This window comes from Astatotilapia calliptera, chromosome 18 (genome assembly GCF_964374335.1).
Source record: "Astatotilapia calliptera chromosome 18, fAstCal68.1, whole genome shotgun sequence".
Taxonomy (NCBI): Eukaryota; Metazoa; Chordata; class Actinopteri; order Cichliformes; family Cichlidae; genus Astatotilapia; species Astatotilapia calliptera.
In genome coordinates, this window is record NC_137439.1 from 6244367 (window position 1) to 6260862 (window position 16496).

General features: G+C 41.8%; 1 protein-coding gene across 5 annotated transcripts in view; it reads left to right on the plus strand.

Moving 5' to 3' along the window:
* The window catches only part of LOC113009931 (disco-interacting protein 2 homolog C), a 204964-nt gene that overhangs the window by 148705 nt on the left and 39763 nt on the right, over positions 1-16496 (plus strand). For all 5 annotated transcript variants that reach the window (XM_026148603.2, XM_080292961.1, XM_080292960.1 and 2 more), the window contains exons 9-10: positions 4453-4544; positions 14517-14627. In XM_026148603.2, coding sequence (XP_026004388.1) covers positions 4453-4544; positions 14517-14627 — 203 coding nt within the window. The remainder of the gene's footprint in view (positions 1-4452; positions 4545-14516; positions 14628-16496) is intronic.

A 16496-nucleotide genomic window follows, 5' to 3' on the forward strand; every position in this document is an offset into this window, starting at 1 on the left:
ATCTCAGTAAATCACAATGATTAAGTGGTCATTAAAAGCAGGTGCTTCAAAATAATGATTCATCTCATAAAGCAACACACACTGCTCTGCCCTACATAAGCTTGTTTTGCCCCCTCAGCTGTAAAAGGTTGATGGGGTGTTGTTGTCACCCTGCCGGGCAGGTAGACAGGCGGGCAACACGGACACCCTAGTACAGCGGTCCTCAACCTTTTTTGCGCCACGGACCGGTTTATGCCCGACAATATTTTCATGGACCGGCCTTTAAGGTGTCATGGATAAATACAACAAAATAAAACTAGTACCGGTACCGAAAAAAAGAAGGTTTATTCATAACACACGTGAAAAGACCAAGGAAAACCGAGTAAGCGATAAAAACGATAACAAAATAATGCTGAAAACCGATAAAAAGCCTGAAAACTATACATTTCACACCTGAGCCTCAACTCCAAACCAAACGACTCACGGACCGGTACCGGTCCGAGGCCCGGGGGTTGGGGACCGCTGCCCTAGTACACGGGTGTCAAACTCCAGTCCTTGAGAGCCGGTGTCCTGAAACTTTTACATGTGTCCCTGCTGCAACACACCTGAATACAATTAGTAGGTCATTAGTAAGATTCTGTAGACTGACTGCCTGCCAATGTGGCAATTCAGCCATTTGATTTGTGTTACAGCAGCTCATGAGTTAACATGATGCAATAAAAGTACTTTCAGAACTACATTTTTCCAAACACATTTACTTGAGTAGGGTTAGGGGTTACCACTTCAGCATGCAGTCAAGTTCTATAGAGTTTTGCCAAAGACCTACTAATTTTATTCAGGTGTGTTGCAGCAGGGACACATTTAAACGTTTCAGGACACCGGCCCTCGAGGACTGGAGTTTGACACCCCTGCACTAGTATGTGAAATTGAGAGCAAAGCGGCGACCTCAATCTCAAATTCAAGGTCAGAGGTCAAGTTTTCTGAAAATCTTGTGAATGCAGCAAATCTGTTAGGAGGCTGAGGGGTACACCTGGCCGTGCCATTATTTTTATATCTATCTTCACTTGGAATCGGATCAATATAATATGCACAACACTAGTGTATGTGTTTGTCCACCCAGCCCATCACCTGACACCTATTTCTTTTTTAAATGGCAACACTCCTTAAATGGGTCCTATCAGAACAAGTGGCCAGTCCAGTGTTTCTCAGTAAGAGGCCTCGTTGTGTTCTGATTCAAAATGATGAAGGTATCTAAAGATTCTCAGGAGAAGTTGAAGTACGCCTAAGTGTCATTTCTTATCTCTGCTGATGTTGATGGCGCTCGAGCACCTTTGTCGCACGCATGAGTTCACGCAGGATTAACATGAATAGGTGGCAACTTTACTGCAGGTGCTTCAAATTGGCACTGGATGTGTTTGTGTGTTTATTTGCGTGTGTGACTGAACTAACTGATTCGTGGGGAGCGAGCTCGCTGCCAATGATGAGGCGATATGAGCGCTCACCAGACTGTGAAATGTCTTCAGCCAGCGCTCGGAGACCGCCACCAGAGACAAAAACACGGTGAGATTATGTGTGCGTGTGTGCAGTGCAGTGCTGAATCTAAAGTTCAGCCATTCTCTTTCCATGTCTGCCGCATCTTTCATTCCTGTCGTGTCTTCCCTTTGATGTCGGCCAACAAAGACAAACTTGTTTTGTATCTTCCTTTCGAGTCGTCCTCCGCCTCTGGAGAACAGAGAGAGAATTCATGATACAGAATTCTCCGGCTGTCCTTAAACTCAACCCTCACCGCTCTGCACTGCAGATAACCCCACGTAAGAGGCAGGAGACAGACATATTTCTATTTCAATAGACGAGAAGTTTCTCGGCACGCTTTGATCCTGTGGTGTTATTCTCCAACAAATCACATTATCGATAAATCTGCACGGATTTGTGTTCAGCGTGCAGAGGAAGCGTAAACTTTTTATTTCTCTGTGTTTGGGATGCTCTCGCTTTGATGTCTTCCTTTGATTACCCTTCTGTCCATCTGCTTTTGTTTGGAGTGTTCTCTGCAAGAAATACAAATCCTGTTTAAGCACCAGAGTTCTGTCTGCAGATGTTAGCTCATCATCTTTTCTTATGTCTCCACTTAATCCTTTACTTAGAGGCAGCGCTACTGGTAGTAAACAGTATGTTTAACAATCTCATGGAGCAAATATGGAACTTTGAACTCTTTAGCTGAATAATAATGTTTTCTCCATAGACTGTATATAAAAAAGGGACGTAACCATCATGACATCATACATTCGCTTCTGGACCGATTTGAAGTCCCAAAGTTAGCAGTTTGGCCTCCTTCAAGTTTGTTTTTTCAAAGTATAGAAGGGATCATATTATGATAAGATAAGATAACTCTTTATTGTCATTGCACAGTCATACATAGTACAGTAGTACAATGAAATTGGAAAAACTGTCCTACGTCGGCACTACATATAACACAACACGACACGATATGACACATCACAACGCAACAAACAACACAACACAGTATATTAACTTAGTATAAAAAAGAAGAATAAGTGTATGTGTATTGCACACTGTTATTATTGCACATTAATTATTATTGCACCTTGTTATAAATATAAATATTATTGTTATTGTTTTAAACATTGTTACCTCCCCCCTAAAAAAGTCCAGGGAGGTATCCAGTCAGGTCAGCTATTTACATTGATCAGGGCTATTGCCCTGTCGTAAAAGCTGTCCTTGAGTCTATTTGTTCGTGACCTCAGCAGGTCCCGATGAGGGTATTATGAGCTAACAATAGCAATCTTCATATTTTAATAACATTTAAATTGGTGAGTTATAATTCACCACACAGCCTGCAGCCATGTATATTAATGCTGTAAGGATGGGCATTTTAACAGGAAGTCTGTGGGGATTTATGCTCTTGTACAAAAAGCCTCAAGTGGTCATTAGAGGAACTACATCTTTTTATTTTTTATCTTTTTGCACGCCCACGTTGGCTTCATTTTTAAGCCCTGGAGTTTGCTGCATTATCTTTGTCTTTCTAGAATAAAAAAACAAAACCAAACAAAAGTACTTTAAAGTTTTCTTAAAAAAATCAACCAATGAGAACTCACAGGAATAGACTTTTTTTTTTCTTGTACTATAGCATTGATTAGAAGGACATATTTAAATCTTTAGGATTTATTTCAAGATAAATGATAAATTTCACAACTTCCATGCTGAGTTTCAGCTTTCTTATTTTTGGACTCCAGTCCAAAAATGCACAGCTTCTCTCTACTAGAGCAGAGAGAAGCTGTGCATTCTTCACAGTCCAGAATCATTATATTCATCATTATGTTTTATCTCATACTGGGAATTGGTTCAGATCCTTAGTTTATCCCAAAATCAATAAGAGGCAGTCAGAGGAAATAAAAGTCCACAGGTCCACCAGTAGATAAGTTCGTTTATAATTTTCTCCAACAAGCTTTCCTGACATCACCTGTAAACAACGGGACGTAGGGTGCTTCGCTTTTAAGAAATTATGTTTGTAGCTGATGTTTGTCTGCAGTTAACTTTGCTTTTTGTGGTCCAAACTGTCTGTTTTCCTCCTGGGATCCTAAAGCTTTTCTTCATTTCATTAGTTCAGACAAACACCAGGAAAAAAAACTCATTTAGCATAAAAAAACAAGAAAGAATTCATGCTGGATCGCCCATGCATAATATCTGCATCTGCCAGTCTGAATTAGGGGGGGGAAAAGAAATAGGAAGGAAATTGATTCCATTGTTGTGAGTTACTGCATTAATGAACAGAGCGGGGTCCGTCTGCCAGGGAAAATGAAACCGATCAGAAAGATCAGATAATATTTAATAACTTTATATTTACAGGGAGATTGAAAGTTCCTTTGACAGACACCTTCTGTAAGAAGAAAGTATTTTTAAACTGCTTTGTAAGCGCTTGGTTTGTGCTACCTAAAGTTTAAAGTAACAGCTGCACTTATCTAGACACTGAATCTCTTTATCTGTTTAGTGTCATCCTAATGCAGCCTATATGACTTCCTTTAATGTCCCGAGGCTTTGACCATAACTGCAAAGTATCAGCCTGCATGGATCCAATTACACCAAAGTCACGAGGAGCATTTGATTTATTGGATGTTATGAAATCTATACGATTACCTTCATAGCAGTCCGCCCACAAGGTGTACCGTCAAACTTCAAAGTATTTTAAAAATCACGTGTCATATCAGTGCTGTAATTTGTTACATATGGGGGCTCATGTTGTCATCCTCTGTTCCCACAGAGATGTTTCTTTCATGCTTTTATTGGGTACAGAAAGGCTTCCTGACAGTCCACCTCTTGATCTCTAGAGGACGTATTTCATCAACAACATCTTGAACTTGTTATCGGTCACTTCAAACCGTTTCTCAAAGACGTGCTTCACCTTTTATCTGTCTGCACGAGCTATTGTGTGACGTCATCGTTTAAATGTTTTTGCAGGTAAACTGTGGTCCAGAAGTGTGAAGGTGGCGTACAATCTGCTGCACAAACTGGGAACCAAACAAGAACCGCTCGTGAGACCTGGAGACCGGGTGAGTGAGGCAAAAGCATTCATGATGGGCTGAGATGGAGAGAGCCGCAGAGAGAACAAAGGGGAAGATTTTCCAAGGGGGGGAAATGAGTGCGAGGCCACAATTGGGGGAAAAAGAGAAAAGGATCTGCAAGTGATCTGGTAACACAGAAACAAGCAGTTATTTCCAATAATGCGTTGGAGGGTCATCAGATGTGACTTTATGAGACACCCAGTCAACCGTCAGACCTCAGTTCTTGACGTGGGAGTTGTTTTAGTTTATTTTAGCTCGCTTTGTTTGGTTTCTGTGTTATTTTTTTAAATTGTTATGAGTTTAGAGTAGGTTATGTAATCCAGTATGTTTGAGACACTCCCATGTAGTGTCAGTAAGCGTGTGCACAAGGGCCTCATGCAGGAACTGCACTGTTTGCAGCTCCCACATTGGCTTCAGTTTTCAGCTCCGGAGGGTGTTTTTGTTTTAGTTTATATTTCTTGTTTATTTGTTTTTTTAAAAACTGAAAGGATTGATCGGAGAGCCTGTCACTGTCCGTGGTACAGAAACATAAAAACTGTGCATCATGAGGCTCGCCGAAGTGTTAAAGTTGATAATATGCTGCTTTACTTCACGCAGAAAGAACATCGGGCTAGTAAATGAAGGTTGTTGTAGCGACAGCAGACACATTTTTTTCTAGTTCATGTTGTCTGTGAGTGAAAACAGCTTGTGGTTAGAAAACAACTCTGTGTTCTTCTTCTAACAAAATATTTTGCAAAGCGTGTTAAGACTGCATTTGTCATTCGGTTAAGTATTGTTGCACTTGGCTACTAATTGACTGCTGTAAACTTTAGAAATTGTTGCTGTATGATTCATTTCAATGCACTCTTTTTAAAATATTGGAACTTTAAGTGAAATTCATATGCAGTAAAGTTAGCACCAAAAGAAGTGTGACCATACGTTTCTATGTCTAACGTTTCACTGCAGGTTTTCTCTTTTTTAATCCTTTCAGACAGATAACGGTGCTGAAGGTCGCTGTGTTCCTGGATAGTAATTATAATTGATTTTCATTGCTATCACCGGGCAGTCAGACTGGTTTACCGTTTCATTACATTTTTCCTTTTCAACCTTCTGTTTTGTTCAGACCTCTCAGTAACAAGTGACACATTTTTCCTGCGTATGACACTTTTCATCAACAAGGAAGCTGTCAGAGCGGTTTCCTGAAGCAATTCCTTTTTTCCACCATCAAAGAAATGTGTCAATTTAGTTTTTTTCCACCCAGAACCTTTGGTGCGTGTCCTCCCCTCTCGCCTCTCGCCTCTCTCCTCTCCTCTCTCCTCTCTCCTCGCCTCTCTCCTCTCTCCTGTCTCCTCTCGCCTCTCACCTCTCTCCTCCTCTCCTTTCCTCTCTCCTCGCCTCTCCTCTCTCCTCTCGTCTCTCCCCTCTCTCGTCTCTCGTCTCTCCTCTCGCCTCTTACCTCTCTCCTCCTCTCCTTTCCTCTCTCCTCTCCTCTCCTCTCTCCTCTCTCGTTCTACAGCTTCACTTTAATACTCTGTAACAAGAAAAATGCTACATCATAATATTTGTAAGAAGTTATTCCAGTGAGCTATTATGAAGCGTCCTGTATAAAGAGCTGGACTCACAAACATCAGCCTCTTCCCGCTTTGTTTCTTTTGGTATTTGTAAATCAAAAAGCAGCGAGAGAGTTTGTTGACGTCACCTCTCAGGATTTATGCAAAATCCGCCACATGGAGGTTACTTAATACTTTAAACATGGACTCTTGCATTGTGCTTCCTTTCTTCTGTTCCATGCTAATCATCACATTATGCTCAGAGCCCCCTATTACCCAACACTCCACATGCCTCCACACATGAAATCATGCTTAAGTGGAAAAAGGTTCAGTAATGCTCCCACATGTTTCTGCTGCCACGTGACACCCATACTTCTTGCCCCTCGTTCTTCTTTATTTTAAGCTTAATTTCCAGCTCAGTGGGAGACTGAGTCAAGACTGGCTCCATGCCAGCGTGTGACGTTTTCAGCCAGAAGGCTGTGTGTTTAATTACATTGCAAATTCTTTCCCCTGTAATTTGTTTAGAAGACATTTTTGCTGGAGCTTTTAGAGAAATTACACTGCATATTTTCAGTATCTCACCTGAGCAGAGTGCTTTGCAGAACGATTAAACAAATAGGTTTCAACAGGAGAATGTTTAGAAAGCCGATGAGATTTAATTACACACGAGCAACAATAAAGGAGTTGTTACTTTATGAAATTACGTTAGAGGTTTTGTGTTTCTGTGCAGAGAAACAAGTTCAGTAAGGTTTCAGGGAATGATGCTGCTGAAGAATCAGATAAAACTGTGGATGTGGTTTCTCTTTAACAAGTCCTCTTGTGCCAAGTTTTGTTTTTGAATTACATTTTTAATATGACATCATTATTGCAGGGGACTGCTGATCCAAACGGACTCCAACTCTGGCAAAGAGCATCAAATGGCAGTAATTTTCATACAAAATGAGTTTTTTAAAAAGCTGTGGTGTCATGTGACACGGGGGGAGTCATTACAGAGGTGAAAAAACTAAAATGAGAAAGGAGTAAAAAACATTTCCCAGAGGCTCTGAGCACCACACAATCATCAAGTTCGTTAAATTCAATTTCTTTTATTTTTTTATTATTACATTCACTTAGATCTTTACTTTTAAATTACTTTTTAATGAGAGCTTTCTATATTTTAATCCTTACCAGCACCGAGACCTGAATAATGTCATCTCGTTCTGTCATTTGGTCTTATGATGAATGACAATAAAGAACTTTCAACTGAGAAGTGTTAATCCCATAATGCACGGTGCACTCAGGAGTACCTGTCCAGTACGGATGGATGGATTGTCTGAGATTTGCACCGAATTTCTCTTTTTTTCCTATGTTTGTCACATGCATACCCTCCAAATCAAAACATGCATATGATATTTCTTCTGGTGTTTAAGTTTGAGGTTCAAAGCCATCTCCACTGTGATTGTGCTGTAGAAACAGGTAAAGGTATTTACTTATTGAAGTCCAGGCTCTGGCTGCTGGGCTGGGGGCCAGCGTACACTCGTCTTTAACACCGCTCTGGGTTCTTCACTAGCTTTGTGTTAGCATGCTGTCTGTGCAGATACTTATATTTGCAGTACAATGCAGTTATTTCATGCATTTTGAACTTCACCATCACACTTTTGTCCTTCTGTGCAATAATAACAAAAGTATCATATTTCATTCCCGATTGTATACAAGTGCACAGGAAGTGTTTTTTTCTTCTAAGCTTTCATTGTGCAGATAATTGAAGGACCCATGCTTGTATTAACATCATTGTAGCTGTGATGTCCATTACCACTACAGAACACAACGCTGCAACATGTAACTAGTTAATGGCCTAGTGTGTTGCATTAGAGCCGTTCTTTTTGTGTCATCGCTGTTATGCAAGTCTTGTTGAGATCGGGTTTCCTCACTGCAGAAAGAATGCTTAACGAGGATCAGATGTAAGTTGGAATAATTTCGCATTTACTTGGTACCAAAGAAAGCTGGTGCAACAGCACATCTTTACAGTTCTGACATTGTTCTCCCACCGAGATCATTTTTCTATTTTCAGACAGATATTCCTCTTTATTCATTCAGTACCTTCTAGTCTTCTAGCCCAGCTTTCTGACTTTTCATGAAGCAATGAATAGCTCTGCATGTTTTGCATCAAGAATTTCCATGAATGTATGGCAGTTCAGTTCAATTCAGTTTTATTTATATAGCACCGAATCACAATAACGAGACTCTTTAAATTGTAAGGTTAACAACAAAAGAGAGAAACGCATTTGACGGAAGTGGGTAAGAAAAACTCTGGGCCAGGCTCGGGGAGGGGCGGCATCTGCTGTGGGAGAGGGAGACGGGACGAAAGTCACACTGAGATATGCGATGTAAAGAAAACAAGTGGGCAGCTCACGTACGTGCAGTGTTTCCTGACATGCACTCTGCAGCCTTTACAAGCAGAAAACGTGAATCTCTCGGCTGTCGTTTACAAATGAAACCTGACCCGCTTCAATGAGGCGTGCACATGTCAACAATAGCCCTGTTAAAGCATCATTACACCACTCTCATTCATTCAGGTGCACTTAGCTTATACCGCCAACTCTCTGCCACACACACACACACACACATTAACACACTCACATCCACTCTTGTGGTGTACTGTACTGTATATGGAAGCTATTAAGAACTTAAGCAGGGGTCCACCATTATCATCACAGCATGCAACTGCAAAATGCTAGAGCGCGAGATAACAGCCTAGCTGTGACGTAGAAAGCGGGTTGATGGGTTCATGCTCTGTGGACACGATAGTGGAGAGAAGTTTGTATCTTTGCACTAGTACTGTAAATACTGTACGTCACCAAACTTATGAAACACAGTCAGAAAGTTGCGAGGAAGTGAAAGACACAAGGTGATGGCATTAAAGGAGAAATTGTCCAAATTTACGTTAGCGCAATTTCTTTAGGTGCAGCTTGTTTACTGAAAGAAATTAAAATTTTAGCATTGAGTTTTAGTGTATTCTGTGTGTTTTTAACAAGAGCTGTTTAAAACGGCAACCAGTAGTTCAGAGGTTTAAGTTGAACCTCAATGTGCTAACAGAAGGTTTGAAGACAGACGACTGGAATGAGAGGAAGGACTGTGAGCATGTGCTGTGCCAGTGTGCCTGCACATGTGATGTGACAATAAAAAGTGATTTGATTTGATTTGATTTGAAGTAAAAGATATTTGAAAGTAGAAGAGGTATTAAACAGAACAAAGAAAGCAGAAGGAGAGGAATAGAGGAAGTGAAAGAGGGAGGGATGTTGACCAGATGCCCCCTAAATGATTCAGCTTTGTTGTTCTCTGGTTCTCTGGCGGCAGCTCCTATCAGCCATCAGCATCCAGCATCACAGACACAAAACATGCTCCTTTCCTGACTTCGTTGCTGCCTTGTCTGCTCTGTCTCATGCTCTCTCTTAAGTAAAACAAAAACCTCTGAAATCCTTTCAGATGTGATATTTCAGGCTATGATTGGTTTAAATGTAACTCCTGGTTTGGTTTGAATAACCAAATATTTTTTGTTTATTGCTTTAACACTGGAATTCCCAGCTTCTACCGTTCTACCTTTAAAAGCCGGAGAGCAGTCAAGTCAAGAAGGCTTCTACCTGAGACCCCCGCGGAGTCATCATTTTGCGTTTCTACCTTTAAAAGCCGGAGAGCAGTCAAATGCTGGAAGTGGAAGCTAAATTGGCTAGTCATTCATATGTATATTGGGTCGTTACCTAGGAATTCTGGAGGGAGGGGATTGGGGGAGAAATCAACACACATGAGTCTAGGTCCTTTGTTGCTGACATTTATTGATAAAAACAGTAGTTTCATTTCATGTTATTTCCTTTTTCATTTCAAGCAAGGAAGTGGATGTAGTTAGTAAGTAAGATATTTCAGACATTATTCTGACACAGAGGAGGAGATACTGGAATTATAATTAGTATCTATGCATGCATTTGTGATTTTGTTTGACCTTCCCATTGCTCACAATTTGAATTTGTTCACACTGCAGATGAGTGTCTCAGTCCCCAAACAAGCTCTCTTTTTCGGTGGAGAAGCAGTCTCCTCATCCGCAGTGAGTGTGGAGAAATCAACACACATGAGTCTAGGTCCTTTGTTGCTGACATTTATTGATAAAAACAGTAGTTTCATTTCATGTTATTTCCTTTTTCATTTCAAGCAAGGAAGTGGATGTAGTTAGTAAGTAAGATATTTCAGACATTATTCTGACACAGAGGAGGAGATACTGGAATTATAATTAGTATCTATGCATGCATTTGTGATTTTGTTTGACCTTCCCATTGCTTACAGTACAAAAAACCAACCATTTGTACACATATGTACTAATAATAATAAAAAGTGAGTGCAACACTGCAACCCATCACCCCGTCGTTCAGTGGTCGTTGATCAGTGGTCCATTGTGGCACCATTCAGAGCACTGGTACAATAGTACCAGCAAGATATGGGAAGACATTGCAAATGTACTTGGATTTTAGGTTGCAAGCCACCCAAAACTTGATCCCAAACTTGTCAGGCTTACTTGCAATATACTGCAGGAAACCCGTCACCCCGTCGTTCTGTGGTCCATTGTGGCACCACTGATCAACGACCACTGAACGACGGGGTGACGGGTTGCATTGTTATGTGGTCACACCCCCGTCGTTGATCAGTGGTCCATTGTGGCACCATTCAGAGCACTGGTACAATAGTACCAGCAAGATATGGGAAGACATTGCAAATGTACTTGGATTTTAGGTTGCAAGCCACCCAAAACTTGATCCCAAACTTGTCAGGCTTACTTGCAATATACTGCAGGAAACCCGTCACCCCGTCGTTCTGTGGTCCATTGTGGCACCACTGATCAACGACCACTGAACGACGGGGTGACGGGTTGCATTGTTATGTGGTCACACCCCCGTCGTTGATCAGTGGTCCATTGTGGCACCATTCAGAGCACTGGTACAATAGTACCAGCAAGATATGGGAAGACATTGCAAATGTACTTGGATTTTAGGTTGCAAGCCACCCAAAACTTGATCCCAAACTTGTCAGGCTTACTTGCAATATACTGCAGGAAACCCGTCACCCCGTCGTTCTGTGGTCCATTGTGGCACCACTGATCAACGACCACTGAACGACGGGGGTGTGACCCCGCTGATCAGTGTGACCTGACCCCACTGATCAATTGTGATCAAGGGTATATATATGATACAATCTCACTGCACTTAGCCTAACCCTTCATTGCCCTGAAGAATCCTGTGGTGTACGGACCTCCTCTCCAAGGAAAGAAAATGCAGAGAAGACTCACCACCCAGCAGGCGTTGGAAATGATCCTGGCGGAAGTCGACCCTTGTGACTCGGATGGAGAAGACCTAGAAGTTCAGCCGGATTCGGACTCAGAGCTGTCTGATCAGTCTTCCGGTTAGTTTCATTTCATGTTATTTCCTTTTTCATTTCAAGCAAGGAAGTGGATGTAGTTAGTAAGTAAGATATTTCAGACATTATTCTGACACAGAGGAGGAGATACTGGAATTATAATTAGTATCTATGCATGCATTTGTGATTTTGTTTGACCTTCCCATTGCTCACAATTTGAATTTGTTCACACTGCAGATGAGGAGACTGCTTCTCCACCGAAAAAGAGAGCTTGTTTGGGGACTGAGACAGCGAAAGATGGCACAGTGTGGCGTGAAGAACATGTGGGGACCCGTCTCCCTTTCACCCCTATAGAACCGTACGCTGCAGATGGAGAGCCAACGGCTAAGGCCAGGAGAAGTATCTTGAGTCGCCTTCAGAGCTTCCTGTGTTTCATCACTCTTGACATGCTTCGTAGCATTCAAGAATGGACTATTCAACATGCACAGCAAACGGAGCATGTTTGTTGGTTCATGGACCTCCCTGAACTAATGGCATTTATTGCTATTGTCATCTTGCGGGGGGTTTACAGGGTTCCATCTGTAAATGACTGCTGGTCAGCAAACCTGGGAAACCCACAGATAATTGGAACTATGGCACGAAACCGCTTCCAAGACATCATGCAACACCTACGCTTTGATGACAAGTCCACCCGCTGTGATCGAGCAAAGACTGATAAGTTCGCAGCAATTTCCAGTGTGTGGGGATCATTTGTCACCAACTGCATCACGTGCTACAACCCTGGTCTACATATCACCATTGATGAACAGCTTTTCCCATCAAAAACTCGGTGCAGTTTCCTGCAGTATATTGCCAGTAAACCGGACAAGTTTGGGATCAAGTTTTGGGTGGCTTGCGACCTAAAATCCAAGTACATTTGCAATGTCTTCCCATATCTTGGCAAGGACCCCAATCGTCCCACTGGGGAGAGACTTTCCGAAAATGTAGTTATGAGGCTGATGGAACCATTCCTGGACAAGGGCAGAAATGTTACCACTGACAATTTTTTCACATCGCTTTCACTTGCGCAAAAACTTCTTAGACGGAAAACCACCATCCTCGGCACAGTCAACAAGATTCGCAGGGAAATTCCTCAATCCACTAGACAGACAGATCGCAATGAATTCACCACTCAGGTATGTTGCAGGTCTTTTGTGGTTCTATGTTTATGTGTTTCATTGTGTGTAAAAGGGCTATGGAATTAACAATTTATCTTATTTCTTAGGTGTTTTCAACCTCTGCTGCCACGCTGACGGCGTATGCGGCCAAACGGAAGAAGACAGTATATATTCTTAGCAGCATGCACAGCGTGGTTCAGACCGAAAACACTACCAAAAGGAAGCCAAACACTGTCACCCTTTACAACAAGACAAAGTGTGGCGTGGATGTGATGGACCAGATGGTTCGGGAGTACACTGTCCGCAAAGGAACACGGCGCTGGCCAGTTGCCGTGTTTTATAACATGATTGACATGGCAGCACTGAATGCACATGTGCTGTATCAAGAATGCACCGGGACGAAGGAAAGACGGGTGGACTTCCTGGTAGCCCTTGCAACCGAATTGGCTCACTCTCATGTAGCTGCGAAGAAGGAAAGAAAAGAACAGTTGCTTCGGACACAACCCTCCACACCGAGCCCTGGAAAAAGGGCCACGTGTCAGGTCAAACACAGATGCAAAAAAAATCAGGCCACTGTGCGATGTGTTCACTGCTACAGGTACACATGTGGTAAATGCAGGCGACAGATACCGTGGCAGTGCCAGGATTGTGAGTGATTGCTGAAAATGTTGTAATGTACTCACTCAATTTTTGTTATTATTTGTAAACATGTGTACAAACGGTTGGTTTTTTTTCTATTTTCATCAATAAATGTCAGCAACAAAGGACCTACATGTGTGTTGAGTTCTCCCTAAGATGGCATACTGAAACACTCCAAGTGTTTGCAAGTAAACCTGACAAGTTTGGGATCAAGTTTTGGGTGGCTTGCAACCTAAAATCCAAGTACATTTGCAATGTCTTCCCATATCTTGCTGGTACTATTGTACCAGTGCTCTGAATGGTGCCACAATGGACCACTGATCAACGACCACTGAACGACGGGGTGATGGGTTGCAGTGTTGCACTCACTTTTTATTATTATTAGTACATATGTGTACAAATGGTTGGTTTTTTGTACTGTAAGCAATGGGAAGGTCAAACAAAATCACAAATGCATGCATAGATACTAATTATAATTCCAGTATCTCCTCCTCTGTGTCAGAATAATGTCTGAAATATCTTACTTACTAACTACATCCACTTCCTTGCTTGAAATGAAAAAGGAAATAACATGAAATGAAACTACTGTTTTTATCAATAAATGTCAGCAACAAAGGACCTAGACTCATGTGTGTTGATTTCTCCACACTCACTGCGGATGAGGAGACTGCTTCTCCACCGAAAAAGAGAGCTTGTTTGGGGACTGAGACACTCATCTGCAGTGTGAACAAATTCAAATTGTGAGCAATGGGAAGGTCAAACAAAATCACAAATGCATGCATAGATACTAATTATAATTCCAGTATCTCCTCCTCTGTGTCAGAATAATGTCTGAAATATCTTACTTACTAACTACATCCACTTCCTTGCTTGAAATGAAAAAGGAAATAACATGAAATGAAACTACTGTTTTTATCAATAAATGTCAGCAACAAAGGACCTAGACTCATGTGTGTTGATTTCTCCCCCAATCCCCTCCCTCCAGAATTCCTAGGTAACGACCCAATATACATATGAATGACTAGCCAATTTAGCTTCCACTTCCAGCATTTGACTGCTCTCCGGCTTTTAAAGGTAGAAACGCAAAATGATGACTCCGCGGGGGTCTAAGGTACTACCCCGAAATGACTGCTCTCCGGGGGTGTAAGTGTTAACCATCAAGGCAACATCATAACTTTCTGTCCATCCTGAAATTTCCAAAGATTTCTTCCCGTTTTAATCTGTAACACATGTATTATGTCTCATTCTGCCTGTAGGTGGCGCTAGTTTTCCCTAACAATGACCCCGCCTCCTTCATGACAGCCTTCTATGGCTGCCTGCTGGCTGAGGTGGTTCCTGTGCCAATAGAAGTACCGCTGACCAGGAAGGTAAGAGGAAAACCGTCTAATTAAAATTTAAGGAATAGTGAAAAATATGTGGGCGTTAAATATTACTATATGGTGAAAAGTATTTTGTAATATTAAAAAAAAGGCAAAACACCAGCCAGCAAACTGCAGTTTAATACAAGTAGAAGAAACCTTAATACTAATTTACATAAAACTGGATATAAACTGTTTATTAAAAAGAAATGGAAGCAGTATCCTTAATAAAACAGTAACTTTTATTATTTTTTGCACCCATGCTTGTTTTATTTAATAGTGCAGTCCTCAATTTTTCTTAGTATGGACGGTTCTGAAGACTGTAAAGCTGTTTAAGGGTCAGGTCATTGATGTAGTAGTTTTTTTGGCTGTTGCAGTATTTTCTGTTCAGACGGTGATTGTTGAAAAGGTGCGATGTGATTTCCAATGTTTGTGTGGCCAATAGCAGTGTTAACGGGCCACCGTGACTACAGGCTTCCTCGATGATTAATGGCGTCACGTTCGGGGATCTAGTTCAGAATTCAGGGAGCGTTCGTGGACCTTTGAGTGCCACGTCTCCTCAACAGCATCTAACAAAAAGGAGGCTGTAAACTAATCATGGGGTTGAAGGTTGGATAACCACCCCCTCCACATGTTTTGCTCAAGTTCAAGTCGATCCTGACAGGAGGTTTTGGATTTCTTCATTGCTTCATAGCTGGTGTAAGAGTCCAGGTTACTGCATGCATTGATTTCAAACAGCAAAAGTGATTGACTTGTTCTAATAAAATCTTCTTAGCTTTAGCAGTTCATCAAGTAGGAAATGTGACGCACACCATTTGTTTTTTGCTGTACTTTCACTGCATCGGTGGTACTGGTGCACTGTCTTCAGGCACAGGATGTTTGCATATAAAGGCCACAACAAAGCTCAATGTCTTGGCTGCTGCTCAACAAGAAAAGGATCCATGCCCGAGCTGAACTGTAGGTAACTGGATTACCAGTCTGCAGTGCTCAGTTATCAAATCAAATCAAATCACTTTTTATTGTCACATCACATGTGCAGGCACACTGGCACAGCACATGCGAGTGAAATTCTTGTGTGAATCAGGTTATCAGGTACCTTGCAGTTTGTTTCGAATCTCTTAGATTACCAAATACCCAAGAAAACAAGAATAATTCACACAGGTTCAGACATGCTCTGCTTTATATCATGAGGAGGGGATTGGTCATTAAAGGTTGACAATGAGGAGTTTCTATTGTTGGAAGAACAATTTGATAACATTTCTATTTAAATGTCGTCTTATTTTCTGAAGTGAAGCTGCATGAGCAGGTTGAACAGAGGACGTGCAGCAGAGTCGTGCAGAGCTAATTCACACCAGTCAGTGGAGCTAATGCAACACTGGGGGGGATAGCACTGAAAACATGAGTCATTGGAAGGCACTTTGTGATTCAACACAGAGGCCGCTGAGCTTTGAGCTGAGGTGTAATGAGAGCCAAATGTCTCTGAAGAAGCGACTGCGCTGCTGCTGCCGTACATTTGTTTGAGTCATCGTTTGGACTGAGCGTAGCTCCGCATTGTAATATCCTCTGGGAGGAACCAGGAGGGCTGGTGTGAGTCTCGTAGTCAGTGTGGATTTCTGATGATCAGCCTAGTGATCACTTCACTACACCTTCCTGTCAGGCTGATTGTTTACAGAGAAGCAGGTAAATTATGATGTGCATCGAATCTGCAGTGAGCAACGAGGAAACAGCAGCAGGAACCGACAGAAACGCCATGTTTCCATCGTGTTTTCCCACACGGTTTTCCATCTTCTCACGTTGACTGTTGCTGTTTTATTTCATTAGCAATGTTTCTATTGCACCCAGCGAGAGCTGTTTATCTCACTGTGGCAACACCTACAC